This window comes from Nicotiana sylvestris, chromosome 2, assembly GCF_000393655.2.
Source record: "Nicotiana sylvestris chromosome 2, ASM39365v2, whole genome shotgun sequence".
NCBI lineage: Eukaryota > Viridiplantae > Streptophyta > Magnoliopsida > Solanales > Solanaceae > Nicotiana > Nicotiana sylvestris.
This window is the reverse complement of record NC_091058.1, coordinates 161,348,319-161,375,569: the sequence shown is the minus strand read 5'-3', so window position 1 is coordinate 161,375,569 and position 27,251 is coordinate 161,348,319. Positions and strand designations below refer to the sequence as shown.

Below are 27,251 nucleotides of genomic sequence, written 5' to 3'. Positions count from 1 at the left end.
CTAGAGTATTCATCCATCAATAAAAGGGGCTGTCTGGGAGTGTTTGCTGGGTTGTTTTGTTCCCAATAGTACATTTGAGGAAAGAAATGAGCTTAGACAACAGCGAAGGTAATCTAACTCACTTCAGCTATAACCAAAGAGTTAAACTGGTTTAATGTAGATAACAAATAATAGAAGTAAAAATCAGCAATCAAAACTATAGGGGTTATGCATTGAATTTTGTTCAATTTGGTGCATGAATCCATGCATCTGTCAAAGGGCCCTCGGTGTAAGTTACTCCCTCCATCCCAGTTTATGTGATTGGGCATGGAGTTTAAGAAATAGAGAGCAGAATGCTAAATCATCTCACTAAAGGTGAAATGAGCTTTTAAAAGTTAAATTGTTACTAAATATAGAATGATGTCATTCTTTTTAGGATTAACTAATGGAAAAAGTGTTACACAAATTGAGACGAGGAAGTATGCGACAAATTTCTCACTTTCATAGAGCTTTCCTATCAAAGTGCAACTTTATCATCTAGTTAGGTCAGAGCACGAGGTGAACCAACTTGGACTCGGCTAGCGAGTCTTGTTTAATTAAAGGTCGAATCAAGCATGGGCCAAGTGTCTTAGTTTAAGCTTGGTTTAGTTGATGTTCTTATTAAAAGGACCCTTCGCGACAGGTGCTAGTGGAAATTAACCCCTTGATCATTAAATTCTCCAATATCTTGATTCTTGAGTCTTGACATTAGATTGAAATGGGTGTTGCAAAACAGTTAATTGTGTATTGTGTTTATTAGACCTGACTCCAAAGGGAAAAAAAGAAGAGTGAAGTAAAAATGTGTTATTGCCTGGAAAACAAAATTTATAACAGGATACTGTCACTATCACCTGAAAAGACACCTGTGCCCTCCTTATAGCGGTTTTTTTTCCTTTTGGGTAATGTTTAACAAAAAATCTGAGTCTTTGGTCAAAGTTAAAAAGAAATTCGGGTTACTGATAATCAGGAGACAAAAATAAAATACTTTTGAGAACGATGGTAAAAAAACAAATAGATGTGTATTTCAATAAATTCTCAATAGTCTTTCGTGTCCTTACAAATGATGATACTTCTTCCTTTTATAGATAATTCTAGGTAAAGGAATGAAGCCTCAGCTTTAATGATATAATCATGAGTAATAAATGACATTAAATAAGCCGTTATGCAATCATTCCTATTAAATACCAATTTTGTAACGTATCAAGTATTTAATAATGAATTTGGACTCCTTTCTGTCATCAGATCTTTGTCTTCAATGCCTTCTAATCTGTTGGCTGTAAATAATTTAAAGTGGTACGAGACTTGTATCTATACGTCGTCTCATGCCTATTTAAATTCTTCTTCCCGTGGCTGTCTTCATCCGTGCCTCTTTAGTCAATTGCTGCGCTTTGACCATTTAACTAATCCACGTGTCATGCCACATCATCTTTAATATAAACTCAGTTTTTTCCCAATACAGATAGTCCCCCCACTTTCCATTTTTTTTATCAATTAAATAATTGGGAAGTGGATCTTCATGTAAAAGGAATTTTTGCCACAATTAATGCTCATGACAGTATTAACGTCTCAGCAGTCTTTTCCATTTAATGTTCTGCCCATGTGTCATTTTCTAATTGATTCCGCTATTCATACCCTTTTTCGAGACTTCTTCATTCTCACTATTTACGAAGTGATAGCTGCCTTTATTATAGGCTTTTCATCATTACACTTCTAAAGTTGACGGTTCCCATTTTACACATAACTTTGTCTTCCTTTGTCTTCTTCACAAATCTTCAGCACATACTTCCTTCTTAACAATGTCTTCTTCAAACCCTAACCGTAAAAAAGTTCCAATTCTAGATCAATTCCCCAACGCCCCTGTTAGACACAGAAGAGGCGGAGGAGGTAGGCTTCGAACAGGGTTAGAATCTACGCGAGGCGGCTCCTCTAGTTCTTTTTCAAGGAGTTCTATCCCAAAAGCCCCTTCTTCTAAAAGTAGGGAAATTCTTGATTCTTCTCAAGAACCCTCAGTTGATGATATAGTTCCCGGCGATTTGTCTTTTGAAAGTGACAAAACGTCTCTTCAAAAACAAATTAAAAATTTAGAAAGAGCCGATACTTACCCAACAATAGTAACCGAGCTTACAATCCCCACCATAAGAAGAGATTGTAACTGGAAGGATAGTCTCTGAATGTCAATTCCTTCCCCAAATCAAAGAATTTCCTCTTTTAGAAGTGGGTATTCTTCTGTTTACACTTACCCCTTCACTTTAGGTTTTAATCCTCCGATTGACCCAGTTATTCTCGATTTTTGTCGTTTCTTTACAATTTGTTTGGCCCAAATCGGTCCATTGGTGTGGAGAACAGTGGCTTGTTTGAGATATTTATCCTCCAAGGCCAATGTCAATTTCACCTTTTCTCACCTCATTCATCTATACCATCCTAACTTAATACGCCATGGGGTTTTTACCTTAACTGCAAGGAGCAAAAAAGTTTTGGTAAATCCTGAGGATGACAAAGATCGTGGATGGTATATCCGTTACGTTGCTGTCCGTACAGTGGACTTGATTGGCGAAACAAATATTCCCTTCCCTGAGAAGTGGAATTTTGAACGTAGGTTTCCTTTTATTTACCGTACCTACTTTTGAGAATTTCAAAAGAAAGTTGTTTTTAACCTCGTCCCTTCTTGGTTTTTTGTAGCAACCATGGGAGATGTGGAACCTATTCCCAACTTTCGTGGTTGGGTAGACTCACTTTTGAAGATTGCTTCTAGGGAGCAGAGAACTTGGAAATCAATTTCTTCCTTACATGGCTGGAAGGTCAAAACACATGGTATCCCCCTTTTTATATGAAATTTTTTTTTTACATGTTAAGCATTTTTTCTCAACTTTAATCATGTATATCCATCCTTTAATCAGGATTTGGCATTAGAGGAATGACGGCTGAAGTAGTTATGGCCATTCGCATGTCTACGAATGCTGCTCTTGATTTGGATAAGGCTCGAGCCTTGCTGCCTAAAAGGAAAGCTACAAAGGAAAGTTCTGAAGAAGAAGAGGAGGGTACCTCCCTAATTACCAGGCCAAGGGTCAGGAGACGAATAATCATTGATGATGAAATTGAAAACACTCCTGCTCGTACCTCCACCACCGAGCCTGTTTTGATTCAATCTGACGAGGACGCCGAACCAAGAGATAATAATGAGTCAATTCAGCATCTTTTTGACAGTGGTTTCGGGAGTGGCGAGCTCGACACTATTTTTGATGAAGCTCCTCTTTCGTCATTTGTTCCTATTTCCTCCATTTCTCTGCCAACCGTAAGTATTTCTTTACCAGTTTTGATGACTTCCGTTCTTTTGCCAGTTTCTACCGCTCCTATATTCGTTCCCTTGGCTGTTTCTACCGCACCTGCTTCCGCTCCTGTGTTGGTTTCTACATCTTTTCCTTCCATTCCTTCCACTGCTCCTCTTCCCTCTGTTCATCATACAGAGACAGGTTCTAGCAGTGGAAGTATGACTATGAGAAGTGTTACTTTGGAGGTTCCTGCCAATCATAGCCTCTTGAGGAAGACCGGCAGAGCCGATGTTTGGCTCGAACCTCTAATTGGAGATATCGAGAAGAAGAATATGGAGAGCCATAGTTTCTTAACTCTGATGAATGACGTAGTTCATTCTACTTTGAAGGTATTTTTACCAACAATTTTTTTTTTGTTTTTTAATTATCTTCAATCTCTCATTTCTATGACTTATCTCTGTAGGCTAACCTTATTGGCGCGGAATTAATGGGAAGAATTTCCCTACTGGAAAGAAAAGCTCGTGAGTCTGAAAAGACTGTCCACGAGGCCGAAGAAATAGCTAGGGGAGCCCAGCTTGAAGCAACCAATTGGAAGGAGCAGTTCGAGAATGCTCAAGGGACCATAGAGGAGTTGCAAGAAGATAAAAATCTCCTGGAGCAGCAAAACCGTGGTTTAACTTCTGAACTGGCAACTGTCAAAGCCTCTTCAAGCCAATTGAAAAGAGACAAAGAGCTTTTGGAATGCTCTTTGTCAGAACAATTATCCAGGGCTAGTGAAGAAGTTAGGGAGCTGAAGGCACTTTTGGCTAGGAAGGAAGAATATGCAGGAGAGTTAGTGCAAAGCTTGACTCAAGCTCAGGCTGACTTACAGACTTCTTCTGACGAGATTCATGCCTTGAAGAGTTCTCATGCTTCTCTTGAAGCTTCCCTTGATTCCCATTTAGCTGAATATCAAATCTTAAAAAACGATCTTGCTATGTGGGAAAAGGAATATGGACTTCTAGAGGAAAATTTTAACATAGAAGTGAGTTGGGCTTTCCTGAAATCTCGTCGTGATGCTTTGACGGAAGCTGCTCAAGAAGGTTTTGACTTGCAGTCTGAACTGGCCAAAGTCGTAGATACCATCGAGAAAAGCCAACAGTCTACTGATACTCCTTCTCCTGCACTTGAAGTTCCTGGAACAGAAGAACTTTTAAATGAAGAAGTGAATACTGCAGCAATTGGGATTACAATTCCTGCTTCAGCTGAAAATGTTGCAATTCCAGCTTCAGAGGGTGAAACTTCTATGACTCAGTCTGTGGAAGTTGAAGCTTCCGTGACTCTTGTTTCCCTCATTGATCCTAACATTTCAAGCTCTGCTGAAACCGTTCCTGTTGCTGCTTCTTCAGAAGTTGCCACCGTGCCTGTGGCTGAAAGTGAAATTAATATTGCAACTTCTGATGTGCTAACCCCTTCAATTGGATGATGGTTTTATCCCTTAGTTTTTAAGGGATTTTTTGGTGAAAGTCCCGAGTTATCATAATGGGGCACTTGTATAAACTTTTATTGACTAAGTTTCTACTTAGTCTTTTTAATTATATTAAGAAGTTTTGTTAGTACTTCAATGTGTTCTATTCTTGTCTTTTCCTTACTTATTTAGGACTTATAGAATAGTTTAGCATTTTTATCCTTTGAAAATGCTTTATGATTCTTCTCATGACTTATTAACATGAGGTTTATAAAAGAGGGCCCTTTTATTTTATCAACACTTATTGAAGAAGACGTCTCAACTTCATAATGGTGTTATAATACGATGAAAGAAATAAGAATACACATGTTTTGTATGAAACAACTTTGGCAAGTTTTTTTTATAAACTTTTATCAAGTGTTTGACTGTTACATGTATTACAATACATCTAAACTTTCTCGTAACTGCTTTTCTTGTAACAGATTTGTGAATAACATAAAATAAACAAGGTTTTTCTTCATAACCTGTTTCACTACATAGTCATGACCCTATCTTTACATATTAAGAAGGGTTTTGAGAGGTGACTTTGTTTATGAGTTTGAGAGATGACTCTGTTGTTCTCATGAATGCTGAAGACTTCATAATTTTTCTCAACACTTGACTTCTATCGTTCGATATTCGTATCTGCGTATCTGCATTTCTACACGTATCTGTGTACAATATTGTAGTCCCCCAAGTGTTTGAGCGGTGAAGTATGAAGCCTCGAGCACTTGTTTATATCTTTTATTTTGGCCCTTTTTCCTGAAACAGAAAGATATGCGGGACCCGAAGGTGCGATTATAGATGAAGACCGCCTAACTCGTGTGTATTTCCATCAGATTAATTGTAACCCTGGGCTAGGAATTTAAGAATACTCCATTTTGCCTTGCAGGTTGTGACTCATCATTTGGCACGAGTTAGGATATTTTGCCTAGCATCTAAAATCGTTAGTAAAATACTAATAAACCAAGAGAGAAATTTTAACACGATGATACCTGACCGTAGGTACTTTCTCAAAAGTAGTATCTTTTTAAGTGGACAGCATTCCAATGTGAGGGTAAAACTTTACCATCCATTGTTTCCAACTGGTATGCTCCTTTTCCCGCAATGCCACGGACTTTGTATGGTCCTTCCCATGTTGGACTTAGCTTTCCTGAGTTAGCAGCTTTTGCAGATTGGAACACCTTTTTAAGCACGAAGTCCCCAATTTTGAAAAATCTGAGGCGTGCTTTCCTATTGTAATATCGTTCTATTACTTGTTTTTGTGCTGCCATCCTTATCAAAGCAGCTTCTCTTCTTCCTTCAAGTAAATCTAGGCTAACCCGCATCTTTTCATTATTAGATTCCTCCGTTGCCTGATCGTATCGTGTGCTTGGCTCACCTATTTCAACTGGAATTAAGGCTTCCGTACCATAAACCATTGAAAATGGTGTTTCTCCAGTGCCTGTTTTGGTCGTTGTACGATAAGCCCATAATACTCCAGGTAACACCTCAGGCCAATTACCTTTTGAATCTTGTAACCTCTTTTTCAAGTTATTGATAATAACTTTGTTAGTTGATTCTGCTTGTCCATTCCCCACTGGATGATATGGCGTAGACGTTATTCTTTTGATCTGCCAACTTCGAAGAAATTCTGTAACTTGTGCTCCAATAAATTGTGGTCCATTGTCACACACGATCTCCTTTGGTACTCCAAAGCGGCATATTATATTTCGCCATATGAAGTCTTTAACTTCTTTTTCTCGTACCTGTTTAAATGCCCCTGCTTCTACCCATTTAGTGAAATAATCTGTAAGTACAAGTAGAAATTTTACCTGACCTTTTGCTTGTGGAAGTGGACCTACGATATCCATTCCCCATTTCATAAAGGGCCAAGGGGCTAAAACAGGATGTAGTAACTCAGCTGGTCTGTGCATATTATTGTCGTACCTTTGACATTTATCACATTTGGACACGAAACTGGTTGCCTCTTCTTCCATCTTAGGCTAATAATATCCTGTGCGAATTAACGTTCTTACTAGTGACCGTCCTCCTGCGTGATTCCCACAATGTCCTTCATGTACTTCTCTCATGACATATTCGGTTTGAGAGGGTTCGAGACACCTTGCTAGTGGTCCGCCGAACATCTTTCGATAAAGATTTCCTTGATATAAACAATATCGTGCAGCTTTTTTGCGAAGCGCGTAAGCCTTTCCTTTGTCATTAGGCACGGTTCCGTGCTGTAAAAAGGCAACAATTTCATTTCTCCAATCCCATGTTAGATGATTAAAATTTACCTCGTTTTTATCAGATTCAAGAACGGAATGAAATAGATGTATGACTGAAGCATCTGTATTGTTTGCCACGTCTGCTGCGGATGCAAGGTTTGCTAAAGCATCTGCCTCTACATTCTCATCTCTTGGGATCTGCACTACTTTCCAAGTTTGGAATTGCTTTATTAACTCCCGTACCTTTGCGAGGTATTCTTGCATTCGTGACTCTCTGGCTGTATAAGTCCCCAGCATCTGATTAACCACGAGTTGAGAATCACTCTTGATTATAATCTGTGTTATGCCGAGTTCTCGTGCCAATTCTAAACCTGCAATTACAGCCTCATACTCTGCTTCATTGTTAGTTATAGAATGACATTTTATAGCCTGTCTAATGGTCTCACCCGCAGGTGGTACGAGGACTATTCCTAAGCCTGCCCCTTTTACATTAGATGAACCGTCAGTGTATAAAACCCAAGTCCCCGGGTTCGCACCATTAAAAACTAATAATTCTTTTTCTGCTTCTAAATGCATCCCCTGGCTAAAATCAGCCACGAAATCAGCTAGTACTTGAGACTTTATAGCGGTCCTGGGTTGATAAATAACTTCATACTCACTTAGTTCTATAGCCCATTTTGCTAATCTTCCTGAAAGTTCGTGTTTATGCAAAATATTTCGAAGCGGAAAAGCAGTAACTACAACAATGGGATGACATTGAAAATAAGGTCTTAACTTTCTAGATGCCATGATCAAAGCTAATGCTAATTTTTCTAGCTGTGGGTATCGTGTCTCAGCTTCCAATAAGGACTTACTTACATAATAAATAGGAGATTGTTTACCTTGGTCCTCGCGGACTAAAACAGCACTTACTGCGACTTCAGATACGGCCAGATAAATGAGAAGTTTTTCCCCCACCTTCGGTTTTGCCAACAACGGTGGTTTTGACAAATAAGCTTTCAAATTTCTAAGGGCTTGTTGACAATCTTCATTCCATTCAAAATGATCTTGCTTTTTAAGTGCAGAGAAAAACTTAAAACACCTTTCCGAGGATTTGGAAATAAATCTCCCCAAAGCTGCAATTCTTCCCGTTAATCTTTGTACTTCCTTTTTATTAGTAAGTATATCCGGGATTTCTTCTATTGCTTTGATCTGAGAAGGATTCACTTCAATACCACGATTAGAAACAAGAAAACCCAAAAACTTACCTGATGCAACTCCAAATGCACATTTTTCTGGGTTGAGTTTCATATTAAATTTTCGCAAAATTTCAAAAGTAACAGATAGATGAGAAATATGATCATGAGATTGCTGGGTTTTGACGAGCATATCGTCTATATATACCTCCATTGTTTTCCCTAAATGTTCTTGGAACATTTTGGTGACCAACCTTTGATAGGTTGCCCCAGCATTTTTGAGGCCAAAGGGCATTACTTTATAATAGTAAGTCCCCCTGTCTGTGATGAAAGAAGTTTTTTCTTCATCACCAGGATCCATTTTAATTTGATTATATCCTGAGTATGCATCTAAAAAACTTAAAAGTTCATGACCTGCGGTTGCATCAATTAGTTGGTCTATATGCGGTAAGGGAAAGGAATCTTTTGGACAGGCTTTATTTAAATCGGTATAATCTACACAAACACGCCACTTACCATTTTTCTTGGGTACAACCACCGTGTTAGCTAACCAAGTAGGATATTTTACCTCACGGATTGATCCGATTTTTAATAATTTTTGGACTTCATCCTGAATCACCTGGTTCTTGAAAGCACCTTGTTTCCGTTTCTTTTGCTTTATTGGCGTGAAAGAAGGGTCCTCATTGAGTTTGTGAGTCATCACATTTGGTGGTATCCCTGTCATATCAGCGTGGGACCAAGCAAAGCAGTCTAAGTTAGCTTTTAAAAATTCGATTATCATACCTCGCATGTTCGTGCTTAAATTGGCCCCGACATAAACCTTCCGTTCAGGCCATTGATCAAATAACATCACTGCCTCAAGCTCTTCAATTGTCGTTTTGATGCTTTCATTTTCTTCAGGTTCTTGAATTGTGTCAGGTCTTGAGTCCAAATCCGTCTTTTCCTGTTCAGTTGAAGTTTGATCTTTTTTACCTTCAACTGTTTCCTGTAATTGCTACTTTTCTTTATTTTCGGCGCTCGTACTTGTTACAGCGTTGACACTTTTAGCCATCTGCTGATCCCCACGAATTTGGCAAATTCCCCATGGTGATGGGAATTTAATAACCTGATGTAGAGTTGATGGGACAACATCCATATCGTGTATCCATGGTCTCCCCATGATCATATTGTAGGCCATTTCCATATCAACTACCTGAAATTTAGTTTCCTTCACAACACCCATAGCAAAAGTTGTTAGAAATACCTCACCTTTTGTTACTACACTTGAATTGTCGAAGCCTGACAAGGTGTGCGCCTTGGGTATCATTTTGTCTTCAGCTTGCATTTCTCGTAGTACCCTTAGTAATATAATATTTACAGAACTCCCTGGATCAATCAAAACTCGTTTTACATTAGTATCATGTACAAGTAAAGATATTACCAGTGCGTCATTATGTGGAGTTGTCACTCCTTCGGTATCTGCGTCATCGAACGAAATACTTTCATTTTCAAGGACCTGCCGCACCCGTTTCCCGTGTGTAATCGTTACCTTAGAAACCTTGTTGGAGGCTGTGTAGGTTACGCCATGAATATCTTCTCCCCCACTTATGACATTCACTGTCCTCTTGGGTGAAGGAGGTTGTGGTGGCTCTTGTCTGTTTTTCATATAAGCTTGTTTTCCTTTCTCACTAAATAACTCAGTGAGGTATCCTTGCTTCAATAAATGATCCACTTCACTCTGCAGGAATCTACATTCTGAAGTTTTGTGCCCGTGATCATTGTGAAATTCGCACCAATGATCCGGATTGCATCTACTTGGATTTGACCGCATCTCTTTTGGCTACCGTACCTTATCTCCCATGCTTCTTAAAACAGCTACGAGCTCGAAGGTAGAGACATTAAAATTATATCCACCGAATCGTGCCTTTAAACTTCTGTCATCATCTCGTGATTCTTGTCTGTTCCGATCATTCCTGAACTTTGAAGAAGAGCCAGAATCCCGGTTCCTTGATTTTTTATCATATTGCTGGCTATCTTGTTTCGACCATGGGTCCTTTCCTGCGGGTCCCATATATGGATCGTACCTGTTTTTACCTGATCTTTTTTCGGTTTCTGACCTTCGGGTACCGCCCTTTCTTCATGATGAAGCTTAGGTACGGTATCTTCTTCGATTCGCAGCTTCGTGCTATACCTGTTGTAAACATCATTCCATGTGGTTGCAGGAAATTCTCGAAGACTTTCTTTGAGTCGTCTCGTGGCTTCAGAACTTTTGTCATTTAAATTACTTGCAAAAGCTATAGCAGCCCAATTGTCAGGCACACGAGGTAGAGTCATTCTTTCACGCTGGAATCTATCAACGAAGTTTCTAAGCAACTCTGAATCCCCTTGTTTGATTTTGAAAATATCTTCCATCCTTTTCTCAACCTTTTGTTCTCCCGAATGTGCTTTAATAAAAGAATCTGCAAGCTCAGCAAAAGAATTAATAGAATTTTCAGATAAAAGGGAATACCAGGTTAATGCACCCTTGGTGAGTGTTTCTCCAAATTTCTTGACCAATACTGATTCAATTTCTTGTTTGGTCAAGTCGTTGCCTTTTACACCGGTTGTAAATGCAGTCACGTGGTCACGTGGGTCTGTAGTACCATCATATTTTGGGATGTCAGGCATTTTGAACTTTTTCGGAATTGGAAGGGGAGCAGCACTAGGCTTCCATGGTTGTTGTGAGTATTTGTCCATGTCTACTCCTTTTATTACAGGCGGAACTCCAGGGATTTGTTCAATACGCTCATTTTGTTCCTTAAGCTGTTTCTGCAAGGTTAGTACTAAATTTTGCAAATACGAATTATTTAAATTACCTGGTCCCCCTTCTTGTGGTTCACTGGGGGTTGCTCCGTTTCCAGAATTATCAAGACCAGAACGGGGGTTCTCCAATGTATTATTATTAGGAGTTGGTGTAGGTGGCGCAGCAGGCAATCGACTAACAAGTGCCTGAAGAGCTTTGCCGACCTGTGCATCAATTAGCTTTTGCAAAGCTTCAGTTGTAACTCCTTCAAAATGTTCAGATTGCTCTTGTTGATCAGCACGGGATTCAGTAACAGGAGTGCCTTCACGAGATTGACGTGGTGAATTTAGAGGAGAGGGAACCACGTTATCTTGATTTTGATGTATTTGATTCTCATGGTTTCCCAATGTGTTATTACTATTGTTGTCGGCGTTGTTGTTTGACATGGTGACGACAATAGATAAGATATAGCTTAAAAGGAAAGATTATCAGATTCCCGGTAACGGAACCAATTTGTTTAACCAAAAATCTGAGTCTTTGGTCAAAGCTAAAAAGAAATTCGGGTTACTGATAATCAGGAGACAAAAATAAAATACTTTTGAGAACGATGGTAAAGAAGCAAATAGATGTGTATTTCAATAAATTCTCAATAGTATTCCGTGTCCTTACAAATGATGATACTTCTTCCTTTTATAGATAATTCTAGGTAAAGGAATGAAGCCTCAGCTTTAATGATATAATCATGAGTAATAAATGACATTAAATAAGCCGTTATGCAATCATTCCTATTAAATACCAATTTTGTAACGTATCAAGTATTTAATAATGAATTTGGACTCCTTTCTGTCATCAGATCTTTGCCTTCAATGTCTTCTAATCCGTTGGCTGTAAATAATTTAAAGTGGTACGAGACTCGTATTTATACGTCGTCTCGTGCCTATTTAAATTCTTTTTCCCGTGGATGTCTCCATCCGTGCCTCTTTAGTCAATTGCTGCGCTTTGACCATTTAACTAATCCATGTGTCATGCCACATCATCTTTAATATAAACTCAGTTTTTCCCAATACAGGTAAATTCTTACAACCTGCTTTATGAGTGGCCTAAAAATCTGAATTTGTATCCTCAGAGAGCAGTATGCTGCAGGAAATCTGAATGCCAAAAGATTGTACCTGTGATTGGCAGTGGGAAATTTACCACAAAAATGCTATAGTCACTGATGATTGTCAACCTACAGAGCATGCGAACACTTCCAGTGATGCACAAGATACTAACAGTGCCCTGCCAGTCGATAATGGCGTTTCAGTGGAAGCTTAACTTGTCCCAAATTGGTTAGTACTCGTGCCACTACTATTCTCTAGTTTCAGTATGCCAACTTTATACATTCTGTAATTGCTGTGGAGCTCCCTATATCTATCTTTCTATCTCTGCCCGTCTCTTAGAAAAACTTGAATGTCGCCCGTCTCTTAGAAAAACTTGAATGTCACTTATACATTCTCTTTCCAGTCCGTCTGTTAATGTTTTTTGTTCGGGTCCTGAAATACATTCCAGTTTGAACAATATAATTAATTCCCAATAATCAAGTGTTTTCCCACTTTGCTCTTCATGAATTATGCTTTTTCAACTAAACTTAAATAGTTAACATAACTATATATTACTTTGACATAGTTCTCAGTTGTGCAGAATGTAACCAAATTTTATTGACCTAAAGATGTTTGCTCCTTACCCCCACCCACCCCCATTAGATATGGTATTTGAGATGAAGGGATTGATACATGCAACATTGCTTTTCCAACATAATAATTATGTGTGAAAAATTTGTGTCAGTTAGTCATTGTGTAGTCCAATGAAACTTAGATGCGGCGGAAGAAGAATTGAATGTTGAAAGAGCGTTTAGATTTTGAATGAGCGACTCAACCTTTTGACATTTCTTTGTAGTTGGTCATTTATCACTTGTGAGCTGCTACAAAATACAGATGAAAAACTATAAAAGGTTTTGGTTAGAGAGATGTGCTATGTTCAACAAGTGATGAGACAATGACATCTTTTTCTTCATTGCTAGTTATACTCTAGAGTTAGATGCTGAGTTAAAGAGGGAACATGTCACTTAAAGAGATAATAATTAAGTGGCAAAAAAGTGAAATTGCAATCTCCTAGTGGACTATTGTTACTGCTTAGTGCACTTATTTTTTGGCTTTGGTAAGGAAGCTAGTTCATCAATTGTAGACTGATTTTCCTGAAAATATCTGATACTGTAATGGCTTGTGATGTTGCTTTAGGCTAAGTTGCTCGGATACGGGTACGGGTGTCCAACACGGGTACGGATCTAGAGGCCGGATCCTTCGACATGTAAATTCTAAGATTCGGGGATACGGATCCTAGTACGGATACGGGTGCGGGGATCCGGCTAAAAATAATTCAAAAAAAACAAAAATATAAAACATGTCTCTGAGTTATGAGAAATTATGTGAAATACTTAAGTATAGATTGTAAAGTGTGGATTTCTTTTTTATTCTCAAGTTGTAGATAAGTAAATGATTGATTTCTTAGATAATGTATGCTATTTTCTTCAACTTTACCCTAATTATTAGGATTCTGATTTCGGGAACCAAATTGTATCTCGTCTTGAATTTTCCGTCCGTTGTGGTCAAAGTATCCGAAATTGTTTGACCAGATTCGGTACAGATCCCATATCCACACCCATACTAGTGTCGTGTATACACAGGTACGACACCTAAACTGCCATGTCGGAGCAATGATAGGACCAAACCTATTGTTGTATGTGAAAGTAGACAAAACAAAAGAAAGAAAAATCAAAAAGAGATGAAAATATGATGTAAGCGCTTACATCGACATTCTTGTGATGTAAGCGCTTACCTCAACATTCTTATGATGTAAGCGCTTACATCGGCATTCTTATGATGTAAGCGCTTACCTCGGCAGGGCATTCGAATGCTTATAAATAGGGGTCTACATTTTCATTTGTAGAACATCCCAAAACTTCTTCTTTCTCTCTTCAATTAATAAAGAGCTATTCTTTGTGTGGCCGTGGAGTAGGCAAAAATTGCCGAACCACGTAAATCTTGTCTTGTCTTGTCTTGTGCAATTTATTGCTTTTCTCTCTTAAATATTCTTTTCTTTCTATTAGCTTGATACGCTTCCCTTACAACTGGTATCAGAGCACAGACAGTGTAATTCTGGTAGAAAAGTACAGTATTGGTGCAGGTACTATTCACAAGAATAGTGCGACACTATTGATCATCGTTACTATTCACAAACACTATTCACATAAATTGTTTTTGTGAAAAATGGCATCGGAAGAAGGGAAGGTTAAGATTGACAAGTTCAATGGCAAAGATTTTGGATTCTGGAAAATGCAAATAGAGAACTATTTGTATTAGAAAAAATTACACTTACCTCTCACCGAGGTGAAACCGGAGACTATGTCCAAAGCGGATTGGGATCTATTAGATCGCCAAGCTCTTGGTGTGATTCGTTTGACACTAACACGAAATGTGGCGTTTAACATCATTAACGAGAAGACCACTGCAGGCCTGATGAAGGCGTTATCAAATATGTATGAGAAGCCATCTACTTCAATAAAGTCTATTTGATGCGTCGATTATTCAACTTAAAAATGACAGAAGGTGGATCAGTCACGGAACATATCAATGAGTTTAATACAATATTAACTCGGTTGAGTTCTGTTAATATAACAATTGATGACGAAATCAGGGCGTTGATTCTACTATCATCTCTACCGGAGAGTTGGTCTACAACAGTAACTGCAGTTAGCAGTTCATCAGGAAGTACCAAACTCAAATTGAATGATATTAGAGACTTGGTTCTAAGCGAAGATATTCGCCGAAGAGAATCAAGTGATTCCCCAGGATCTGCTTTTAGTACCGAAAGCAGGGGGAGAATCAACCAAAGAGGACAGATTTATGGTCGTGGCAGATCAAAGTCAAGGAGAAGAGGACAATCCAAAAATCGCAAAGGACATTACTTGTTGGAATTGTGATAAAAAGGGTCACTACAGTAGTCAATGTAGAGAACCAAAGAAGAAGAAGGAAGAAAATTCAGCAAATGTAATTGCTGAACAAGTTGGTGATGCACTAATTTGTTGTGCAGACAGTCCAGTCGAATCTTGGATTCTGGACTCAGGTGCATCCTTTCACTCTACATCATGCAAAGAATTATTGCATAATTATATTGCTGGAAAAATTGGAAAAGTTTATCTAGCAGATGGAGAACCTCTCGACATTGCCGGAAAAGGTGAAGTTCATATAAAGACTTCACAAGGCATGCTATGGAAATTGCAAAATGTATGACATGTTCCTGGCCTCAAGAAAAATCTGATATCTATGGGTCATATTGATGATGAAGGATATACAACAACATTCGGCAACGGATCGTGGAAGATAACCAAAGGGAATTTGGTTGTGGCACGAGGCTTCAAAAGGGGAACATTGTATGCAACTGCAATAGAAAGAGATACTATAGCAACAGTTGATCATGGTCGTGATACAACATTGTGGCACCGGAGGCTCGGGCATATGAGTGAGAAGGGAATGAAGCTTTTGGCATCCAAAAAGAAGTTGTCAAACCTAAAACATGTTGAATTAGGTTTGTGCGAAGATTGCATTTACGGGAAACAAAAGAGAGTTAGTTTCTCAAAGGTGGGAAGGACGCCAAAGAAAGAGAAGCTGGAACTAGTGCATACAGATGTGTGGGGACCAGCTCCTGTAACTTCTCTAGGAGGCTCACGCTATTATGTCACCTTCATTGATGATTCCACAAGAAAGGTATGGGTTTATTTTCTGAAAAATAAATCTGATGTATTTGTTACCTTTAAAAGATGGAAAGCTGAAGTTGAAAATCAGACAAGTCTAAAGTTAAAATGTCTGAAGTCTGACAATGGAGGAGAGTATGATAGCCAAGTGTTCAAAGCATTTTGCTCGGAGAATTGGATCAGAATGATCAAGACAGTTCCTGGAACACCGGAACAAAATGGTGTTGCTGAGAGGATGAACAGAACCCTGAATGAACGAGCCAGAAGTATGAGAATACATTCTGTATTGCCGAAGTATTTTTGGGCTGAGGCTATTAACACGGCAACTTACCTCATAAACAAGGGAACCTCTGTACCGCTGAATTTTGAAATTCCTGAGGAGGTATAGACAGGAAAGGAGGTAACTCTCTCACATCTGAAATTGTTTTTGTTGTGTTGCTTATGTGCATGTAAACTCTAATGATAGAGATAATCTTGATCCTAAAGCAAAGAAATGTTTCTTTATTGGCTATGGTGATGATAATTTTTGGTTATCGGTTTTGGGATGATCATAATAGAAAGATCCTAAGACACAGGAATGTCACATTTAATGAAAATGTGATGTACAAGGACAAGCTTGAAGTAGAACCAACCAACACCAGCAAACAGACAATATTTGAAACAGTTGAGTTAGAAGAAATCTCAGAAAATGAAGTGGCTAGAGGGATTACAACTGATTCTGAAATTGAAGATGAAGAACCAGAAGCCGAATTTGAAGAAGAACTAGAAGCCGAACCTAAAGCGGAACCAGAGATAGAATCAAATCCAGAACCAAATATGGAATCAGGACCTGAATCAAATTCGGATTCTGTTACTCATGAACCTACATTGAGGAGATCTAAAAGAGTCACGAATGCTCCAGATAGGTTAACTCTCTCTCTTCACTATTTACTTCTTACTGATGTTGGAGAACCAGAGCATTTTGTTGAAGCAATGCAGGTGATAGACTCTGATAACCATGAAAGAAGAGATGAATTCTCTTCAAAAGAATAAAACATGGATACTACGGAGTTACCAAAAGGAAAGAAGGCATTGCAGAACAAGTGGGTGTATAGAGTCAAGGAAGAGCATGATGTTAAGAATATATACAAAGCACGATTAGTAGTAAAAGGCTTTCAGCAGAAAGAAGGAATTGACTACACCGAGATCTTCTCTCCTGTAGTCAAATTAACTACTATCAGGTTGGTGCTAAGTATCGTAGCTGCAGAAAATTTGTATTTGGAGCAGCTAGATGTTAAAACTGCTTTCTTGCATGGTGACCTTGAACAAGACATCTACATGAAGCAACCTGAAGGTTTTCAAGTTTCTGGATTCATGCATAAAAATGGTTTCACACGATGTGAGATGGACCATTGCTGTTATATCAAAAATCTTGATGAATCCTATATCATTTTATTGTTTTACGTTGATGATATGCTAATTGTAGGATCTAGCATAAATGAAATCAACTTGGTTAAGCAACAACTGGCGGAGGAGTTTGAAATGAAAGACTTAGGACCAGCTAAGTAAATGCTTGGGATGAGGATTAGCAGAAACAGGTCGGAAGGAACCTTAAAGTTGTCTCAAGAAAAGTACATACAGAAGGTACTAAGCAGGTTCAGTCTTCATGATGCAAAAACCAGAAGCACTCCACTTGGAAGCCATCTAAATCTGTCAAAGGACCAATCACCTAAGACAGATGAAGAAAGGAAGTACATGTCCAAAGTTTCGTATGCTTCAGCAGTAGGAAGTTTGATGTATGCTATGGTTTGCACTAGACCTGACATAGCCCATGCAGTTGGAGTTGTCAGTAGATACATGTCAGATCCAGGGAAGGAGCATTGGGAAGGTGTAAAATGGATATTGCGATATCTCAAAGGCACCTCAGGTCTGACACTTTGTTTTAAAAAGAGCAATATTATCTTACAAGGTTTTGCTGATGCAAATTTAGGTGGCGATCTGGATAGTCGAAAAAGTACCACGGGCTACGTGTTCACCTTGGGTGGTACTGCTGTTAGTGGGATGTCCAGACTTCAGAAAAGTGTTGCTCTATCTACCACTGAAGTAGAGTACATGGCAATCTCAGAAGCTGGAAAAGAGATGATTTGGCTCAAGAATTTTCTTAAAGAGTTAGGTAAAGAGCAAGACAATTGTGAGCTTTTCAGCGATAGCCAGAGTGCAATTCATCTTGCCAAGAATCTACTGTTTCATACAAGATCGAAGCATATCCAGTTGAGGTATCATCATATCCGAAAGTTGATAAATGAAGGAACTCTTTCCCTACAGAAGATACCAGGATCAAAGAACCCGTCAGACATGTTGACCAAAGTTGTCGGTGTTGACAAACTGAGACTGTGCACTGCCTTAGTTAGCCTTCAAGACTGATAGAGTGAAGGCGCCACCAGAGAATAGCAAATCTTTCTTTATTTTCTTTCTTGATGTAACATAGGTTTGAGGGGAGATTGATAGGACCAAACCTATTGTTGTATGTGAAAGTAGACAAAACAAAAGAAAGAAAAATCAAAAAGAGATGAAAATATGATGTAAGCGCTTACATCGACATTCTTGTGATGTAAGCGCTTACCTCAGCATTCTTATAATGTAAGCGCTTACGTCGGCATTCTTATGATGTAAGCGCTTACCTCGGCAGGGCATTCAAATGCTTATAAATAGGGGTTTACATTTTCATTTGTAGAACATCCCAAAACTTCTTCTTTCTCTCTTCAATTAATAAAAAGTTATTCTTTGTGTGGCCATGGAGTAGGCAAAAATTGCCGAACCACGTAAATCTTGTCTTGTCTTGTCTTGTACAATTTATTACTTTTCTCTCTTAAATATTCTTTTATTTCTATTAGCTTGATACGCTTCCCTTACAAGCAATTTAGGCTTTAGGTCTGGATGTTGTTCGCACAGATCGTGCTCTTGTATTTTATGAAAATCAAGCTAATCAAGCAAAACTCTGGGACGTGCTTGCTGTCTATGCATGGATGGATAAAGATATTGGTTATGTTCAAGGTATTTTATCAGTATTTTAGAAACTAATTTTTAATAATATCAAAGCCTAAGTGGAGAAGGGTAGAGGGGCGGGCCCATTATCCACCGAGTTTCGAAGGTTGCGATTAGTCCAAAGGATCGGCTCTAAACGAATTTCTCGGTCATCCAAAAAAAAAAATATCAAAGTCATTCATAAAACTTTTGCCCTTATTTTATCTGCACAGGGATGACTGACATTTGCTCCCCAATGGTTATTCTACTTGAGAATGAAGCAGATGCATTCTGGTGCTTCGAACGTGCAATGCGTAGATTGGTATGCCTTCATTGTTTCTATTCATGGTTGTTACCGACCTAAAACAAATGAATAAATAAATTTATTCCTTAAAATAAATGAATAAATAAATGTGTTCCTTCTCTAACATCTTAAGTTTGTAGATAAGATTGTCACAAAATTCAAAATCAGAGAAAAGTTAAAGTCTTAAGTTCAAGTCTATGTGCCGCTCATTGGCGCGAGAGAAAAATGTGATAGGACGTGTTGCAAACCTAAAATGGATAATGCGTCCCCAATAAACTTGCACATATATTTATGTGGTCTTTAGTAACTCTTTCTAAAAAGTTGTTCAATGTTTTTGCTAATTATTTCCTATGTTTCTGCCATTACCTAGCATATAACAAATCCATGTATGCTTCATCAACAGCGAGAAAATTTCAAGTGCACCACAAATTCGATAGGAGTGCAATCTCAACTAAGTACCCTTGCACAAATTGTTAAAACTGTTGATCCGAAGCTTCATCAACACCTTGGTAAGCGGTTGCTTTTCTTTATATATTTTCCAGTAGCTATTCCCATGTAAGAAGTAGAGAACACAAGGTCTTGTCAACGCTGTTAATTTTCCTAGCATGCCATATCATATAGTTCTCAGTACTAGATAGATAAATAATATCTAGTATAGGTCTTGGTGAAAATTTTGGGCTTTTTGTGAGTTAGAGCGCTTTGTATTTTAGAGAAATTTAACTTATTGCTGTTAGAGGCTGCACAACTTGGTTTCTATATATGCTTCAGCTTTTGCTTTTATCCTGTCTCATTCTACTGTAGTTCTCTCTAACTACTTACACTTTTAGATGAGATGGTCACATACTTCAACATGGTATTAAAGCAGGCAGAAGTTCTAGGTTTGAGTCTCACCGCCATCCAAATATCAAAAAGAATTTTCACGTGTTTGGCTCATAAAAAAGAATCAAACCCACACGTGAGGGGGCGTGTTAAGGACATAATTAAGTAAATAAAAATGTGTTTCTCTAACAGTTTAAGTTTTTAGATGAGATGGTCACTCACTTCAATAATAGTATTAATTGGCTTTACACATTACATATTGTGACTTGATTCTAAAGCCTGCTATGCATTCTGACGATATGTTCTATAAAATCGTGATTTATCTTGTTAAGCTTTTAATACATGCAGTCCAAGTTTGTTATTGACTGCCACAAGACCTACATATTATACTTGAAGTGATGCAGGCAATATAAAGTATAAACATGTTGTTTAGCACCTATCAAAAACTTAAATTAAATTAAATCATCTAGCAGTCCTTTTGCAGATTCTGATGTATAATTTGAATGTCTATACCATTTATTAAGTTGGAGCCAAACTCACATATCGTAATGTTAATCATGGTGAAGAATGGATTTTCCATGTTAAAAATGGCCCTCATATATGTTGTTTGGGACACTGGGATAGAGAAGAAAAATTTCATGGAAATATCTTGGCAATCTAAATTGTTTAAGGAATTCATAAACTGCAATCTTGACCAGAGTCTAAAACAGGGAGGAGAAAGTCTAGCATAGAGTTAACTCTTTCTCTCACTCACCGACTTCAATTGTAATTGCCAGAGGAGTTAGATGGTGGAGAATATCTATTTGCGTTACGCATGCTAATGGTACTTTTCCGCATAGAACTCTCATTTGTCGATGCACTTTATCTTTGGAAGGTGAGAAGCTCAAACTTCTTTTCACATTATTGTTTGGTAGACAGAAGAAAATATTGCAAAATAGTTTGTCCTGGTGTTTGGTGTAACTGACTGGAGTGAGACACTAGTCTTTGCTTTGCTTTTGAGAGACATGATTGTTTTACAGAAAAAGCATACCCCTACTCGTGTTTACACAAACCCAATAAACATATGACATGTGTATTTGACTTGCATACACATGTGTATTTAGGGTTTAGGGTATTGTTGCCGTAGATTCATCTATTGCAACGGTTATTGTACTATTGTAACGGTGTTATTGGGAACTGTCTCAACAGGGTGGAAAGGATAATGCCACGGTTGTAACAGTTATACAATCGTTGCTATAGAATCTGTTCCAATAGACCTATTTTCTGGTAGTGTAACAGCCAGTGAGGAAAAGATCATGGGATCAAACATAGTTGTTGATGCACTATTTCAAGAGGGAACCTCTCAAGTTCGACCATCATACTTCAATGGACAATACTTCTCTCATTGAAAAGTTCGTATGGAAACATACACCACGTCATATGACATCAAAGTCTGACGGTGATCAAAAAGGGAAATCTTCCAATTCTCCCAAAGAAAGATGAGAAGGGTCAAGTAATAATATCCACTGATCCACTCGATTTATATGACTACATTGATGAGCAAGTTGTTGTCATAACTGTGAATGCCAAAGCAAAAATCTGTTGTACAATACTATCAGTGGTGAAGAATATGAAAAGATCTCAAGCTGGTAAACTACTAAGGAGAAGTGGTAAATTGGAAGTCGCATATGAAGGGACCAACAAGGTAAAAAACGAGGATAAATCTCTTGGTTCGTGAGTATGAGTTATGTGAAATAAAGGATGGAGAATCTGCTGAAGAAATGTTCTCCAGGTTCAGCAAAATTCTTGGAGATCTCAAATCTTTTGGTAGAACAATAAAAAGCAGAAAACAAGTTACAACAATTCTTAGAAGTCTACCTACGATTTGGCAGCCAAAGGTCATCGCTCTCGAATGTCAGGAACTTGACAAAATGTCCTTTGATGAACTCAGAGGTGATTTAATAGCTTTTGAGAAAACTCATTTCGATAGACAGATTCAACAAAGAAAGAAAAAAATAGTTGCCTTCAAAGCAACTGCGGCTGAATCAGAAGATGAAGAAGGAGATGAAGGAGGAGAACATGTTGAAAATATAGCCATGCTTTCTCAAGCTGTAACTAGCATGATGAAGAAAAACAGAAATAGCAGAAGAGGTAATCCAAACTTTAGAAAGGGAAGTATAAACAATGAAAATAATGGAAGATGCTACGAATGTGAAAAACACTGACACATTCAAGTTGATTGTCCAAAACTAAAGAAGAAACTGAGCAGGAACCTTTAAAGGAAGAAGTCTTTTGGAGCCTGGAGTGATGAAGAAGAGTCTGATCATGAATAAATTGCAAATATGTGCTTCATGGCTATAGAAGATAATAGCAATGAAGAATCAGGAGAGTGTGGATTCTCAGGAAACAGATGAGCATATGAAGAGGAAGACTCAGATCAACTTGGTCTCATGGAAGATGAGGGAACTAGTGAGATACATCCCCCAAATTGCCCTAATTGTTATGAACTTCAAGAATTTGTTGATATTGCTCTTGCAGATATTGAAAGAGTTCTAAATGAACTCAGAAAGATTCAAAGAAAAAAAAGAAAGAATGGGCCCTGAAGCTAAAAGTTTGTGAAATTGAACGTGATATGCTACATGAAGAAGTTAATAAACTTCAACTTCAATTGAATGGATTGCAAAAATCCACTTGTCATAGTTTAGATAAATCAAATCAAGATGTTCATCACAAAAAGAAGAAATTTCATGCATATTCCTTTTGTGGTAAAAATGGTCATAGTACTAACCAATGTAGGAATAGAATCAAAGCTGAAAAAGACTCTGAAAATTCATATAGTCCGTCTTGTTTTTATTATGGTTTAAAAGGTCACACCTCAAATCACTGTAGGTTCGAGGATGATAGGAGATGGGTCTGGTGACCCAAATCTTCAAATCAAACTAACACTCAGCATTCTAACCTTTCAGGACCCAAGCAAGCTTGGGTACCTAAAAATAAGTAATTTAGTTTTGTAAGAACACCGCAAGAAGAATCGAAAAGGAAAATGGTATCATAATAGCGCGTGTTTCAGACATATGACTGGTGACTAACAAATGTTCAAGACAGTCACCAAACTAGATGGAGGAACAGTCACATTTGGAGACAAATCAAAGGAAATGTAATTGGTGTCGGAAAAGTTCCTCTAAGCTCAACATATGATGTAGATAAAGTCTACCTGGTTGATGAACTCGGCTACATTCTTCTCAGCATTAGTCAACTATGTGACAATGACTACGAGGTTCATTTTAAGAAACATGGTTGGTTTATAGAAGATGAATCAGGTAAAGTCATTTTTTTAGGTAATACAGATAGAAATGTCTATATTATTAGTAACTTAGATAATCTTGGGGATCAAATTTGTCTTGCATCCATAGTTGATGATCCCTGGGTCTGGCACAGAAAACTTTGTCATGCTAGCATGCATACTGTTCAAAAGCTTTCTTAATATGATCTCGTTATTGGACTTCCAAAACTAGATTTTTCAAAGGATTATATTTGTGATGCATGTCAACTAGGAAAATAAACTCTCTCATCTTTAAAAATCAAGAATTTTGTTTCCACCTCAAAACCTCTCAAACTATTGTATATGGATTTATTTGGTCCAACTAGAACTGCAATCATAGGTGATAGAAAATATGCTTTTGTCATTGTAGATGATTTCTCTGGATATACATGTGTTATGTTTTGATTCATATAGATGATGCTCTAAAGAATTTTTAAGTTTTTTGTAAGAAGGTTTAATGAGAAAAGGGTTACTACATCTCTTCTATCAGAAGTGATCATGGAGAAGAATTTAATAGCAGAGCTTTTGAAAACTTTTGCAACAATCAAGGAATCTCTCACAACTTCTCTTTTTTAAGATCTCCGCAAAATGGTGTGGTAGAGCATAAAAATAGAACCTTATAGGACATGGCAAAAACCATGATTGTAGAAAATTTTCTAACTCACCATTTCTGGGCAGAAGCAGTAAGCACAACATGCCATATCATCAATAGGTGTCTGATTCGACCAATCCTCAAAAAGACACTATATGAATTGTGGAATGGTAAGAAACCCAATATTAACTATTTTCACCCTTTTAAATGCCAATGCTTTATTCACAACAATGGAAAGGACAATTTTGGTAAGTTTGATCCTATAGATCAAACCCCCAAAATGTTTGCATGCAAGAAAGGAAAGGTAGAGAACACTGAATTCAGACCTGAGGACAAGTTGATCTTTTATGGCCCGAGTGAAAAATCAAGGTTTGAGTCCTACAAGTCAAAATCTATGTCTTATGGACAGTTTGTAAGTCTTTCTCTCATGAAAAATCTGCACTGTGATGTGACCACTATATTTGATTTTCAACATCTTTCTTCTCTGTTTGACATAGCTGGTAACTCTGTTTATGAGGAACCTGCGAGGATGTTTTATGCAAACTTGTTTGTGAATGACAAAGATAATTTGAAATCTATGGTGTTAGGCACTAGAATTGTTTTGGACTCTATCAATTTGAAAAGATTTTCTCTCCTAAGTTTAGTGGGTTTCATGCTTTCGTACAAAATTCTTGGCCAAAAGATTTTGAAATATCCTTTGAAGAAGCCAAAACCTTTTTAGCTGATAACCCTCATGATATTGGCCCCAAGAACCTAAAGTTCGAACATCGTGTCTTAGCCCACATGATTGCTACTACTTTACTCCCCAGAACTGGGTCCCTTAGCTCTTTATCCACTAGAGATGCTTTTGTCCTTTACTGTGTAGTTAATAATAAAAGACTAGATTGGTTTGTGTGGATTCACCAATACATGCTTGAAAGTATAAAAGACATATCTTCCTCCGCTGTTTGTTTACCATATGTTATACTCATCTCACACATTCTTGAAGTTATGAAAGTAGATTTGGCACCCTTTATACCCCAGCACATTATCATGACTTATGATAAGACAGCCTTTTCAATGATGGGGTACACCTTGGGTGATGATGGATGGGTTAAACGCGCCAAAGTTGACAATATTCTAGTACCAGTTGATGTTCAAACTGAACAACTAGCATCTCACACAACTACCTCTCAAAATCTGCAGCAGATGCAGAAATATTTAGATGAGGTAAAACAGTTAGTGGTTGAGATGAAGGAACAGGTAGATAAGATCAGGGATGTTACTAAGGAGACAAGTACAGATGTGGCTAAGCTCATAATGGATATAGGAGCTACGCGGAGACAAGGAACAAGGCATTCAATTTTATGACTGAAAAGATGGATATGCTTGTCAAAGATATCGAGTATTCCTATGATTTCGTATGCACCAAAGTGATCAACACTCTCAAGTACTTCCTGGGAAGAAGCTAATGTGTATTTGTGTGATGAGTTCAAAAATAATATTTTCATTTTTCTTATTTTTTATTTGCTTGCTGGTGGTTCTAACAAACCTTTTTTTGCTTGGGTCTGTATAACCTATGCCTCTGCTGAAGGCATTACCTTTCCTACACTATTTCTGTCTATTACTTCCTATATTACCTGGCTTGGTTGTTTTCTTTCCCTTTTTGATTGATGTTAAAGGGGGAGAACAGGTAGAGAAGTAAACATGTAGAGAAGTAAATCAAGCTCTCAGGGGGAGTAAGCATTAACTCAAGGGGAGCAACTTAGGAAGTGAAATAAAAAGGGAAGTCTCATAATTAATGTTTATTCTCTTCTGATTGTTATCATTAAAAAGGGAGATACTGTTAAGTTAAATTCTAAGGTTTTAATGATGACAATGTTCACTTACCTTGTTTTACAGGAATAAGTTGTTGTCATAAATGTGAATGCCAAAGCAAAAATCTATTATACAATGCTATCAGTGGTGAGAATATGAAAAGATCTCAAGCTGGTAAACTACTAAGGAGAAGTGGTAAATTGGAAGTCACATATAAAGGGACCAACTAGGTAAAAAATGAGGATAAATCTCTTGGTTCGTGAGTATGAGCTATGTGAAATGAAGGACGGAGAATCTGCTGAAGAAATGTTCTCCAGCTTCAGCAAAATTCTTGGAGATCTCAAATCTTTTGGTAGAACAATAAAAAGCAGAAAACAAGTTAGAAAAATTCTTAGAAGTCTACCTACGATTTAGCAGCCAAAGGTCATCGCTCTCGAACAGAATGTCCTATGATGAACTCAGAGGTGATTTAATAGCTTTTGAGAAAACACACTTGGATAGACAGATTCAACAAGAAAAGAAAAAAAATAGTTGCCTTCAAAGCAACTGTGGCTAGACCAAAATATGAAGAAGAAGATGAAGGAGGAGAACATGATGAAAATATAGCCATGCTTTCTCAAGTTGTAACTAGCACGATGAAGAAAAATAAAAATAGCAGAAGAGGTAAACCAAACATTAGAAATGGAAGGATAAACAATGAAAATGATGGAAGATGTTATGAATGTGGAAAATATGGACACATTCAAACTGACTTTCCAGAACTAAAGAAGAAGCTGAGCAGGAACCTTCAAAGGAAGAAGTCTTTTGGAGCCTGGAGTGATGAAGAAGAGTCTGATCATGAATAAATTGGAAATATGTGCTTCATGGCCATAGAAGATGATAGCAATGAAGAATTAGGAGAGCGTGGATTCTCAAAAAATATAGGAGCATATGAAGAAGAAGAAGACTCAGATCAACTTGGTCTCATGGCATACGACGAAACTAGTGAGGTACGTCCCCCTAAATTGCCCTAATTGTTATGAACTTCAAGAATTTGTTGATATTGCTCTTGCAAATTTGGAAAGAGTTCTAAATGAACTCAGAAAGATTCAAAGGGAAAAGAAAGAATTGGCCCTGAGCTAGAAGTTTGTGAAATTGAACGTGATATACTACAGGAAGAAGTTAACGAACTTCAACTTCAATTAAATGGATTGCAAAAATCAACTAGTCATAGTTCAGTCAAATCAAATCAGAGTGTTCATCACAAATATAAGAAATTTCATGCATGTTCCTTTTTTGGTAAAAATGGCCATGGTACTAACCAATGCAGGAATAGAATCAAAACAGAAAAAGACTCTGAAAATTCAAATAGTCCGTCTTGTTTTTACTATGGTAAAAAGGGTCACTCCTTAAAATGTTGCAGGTTCAAGGATGACAGGAGATGGGTCTGGCAACCCAAAACTTCAAATCAAACTAACACTAAGCATTCTAACCTTTTAGGACCCAAGCAAGCTTGGGTACCTAAAAATAAGTAATATTATTTTCCAGTAACACCGCAAGAAGAATCGAAAAGGAAAATGGTATCATAATAGTGCGTGTTCCAGACATATGACTGGTGACTAACAATTGTTCAAGACAGTCACCAAACTAGATGGAGGAACAGTCACATTTGGAGACAAATCAAAGGAAATGTAATTGGTGTCGGAAAAGTTCCTCTAAGATCAACATATGATGTAGATGAAGTCTACCTG

General features: G+C 37.7%; 1 protein-coding gene across 1 annotated transcript; it reads left to right on the top strand.

The window, feature by feature from the left end:
- The first annotated feature begins 12,207 nt into the window (after positions 1-12,207).
- On the top strand, positions 12,208-20,926 carry LOC104247839 (uncharacterized). Its single transcript, XM_070166879.1, has 5 exons — positions 12,208-12,244; positions 18,616-18,738; positions 18,942-19,030; positions 19,383-19,521; positions 20,608-20,926. Exons 1-5 carry the CDS (start codon positions 12,208-12,210, stop codon positions 20,793-20,795), a joined length of 576 nt encoding a protein of 191 aa, XP_070022980.1. The 3' UTR covers positions 20,796-20,926.
- The last annotated feature ends 6,325 nt before the right edge of the window (positions 20,927-27,251 follow it).

Coding starts and splice junctions, on each gene's coding strand:
- LOC104247839 (XM_070166879.1), top strand. CDS start 12,208: ATGGCGTTTCAGTGGAAGCTTAACTTGTCCCAAATTG. Junction 12,245..18,615: donor GCTTAACTTGTCCCAAATTG/GTTAGTACTCGT, acceptor TTTAGGCTTTAG/GTCTGGATGTTGTTCGCACA. Junction 18,739..18,941: donor AGATATTGGTTATGTTCAAG/GTATTTTATCAG, acceptor TTATCTGCACAG/GGATGACTGACATTTGCTCC.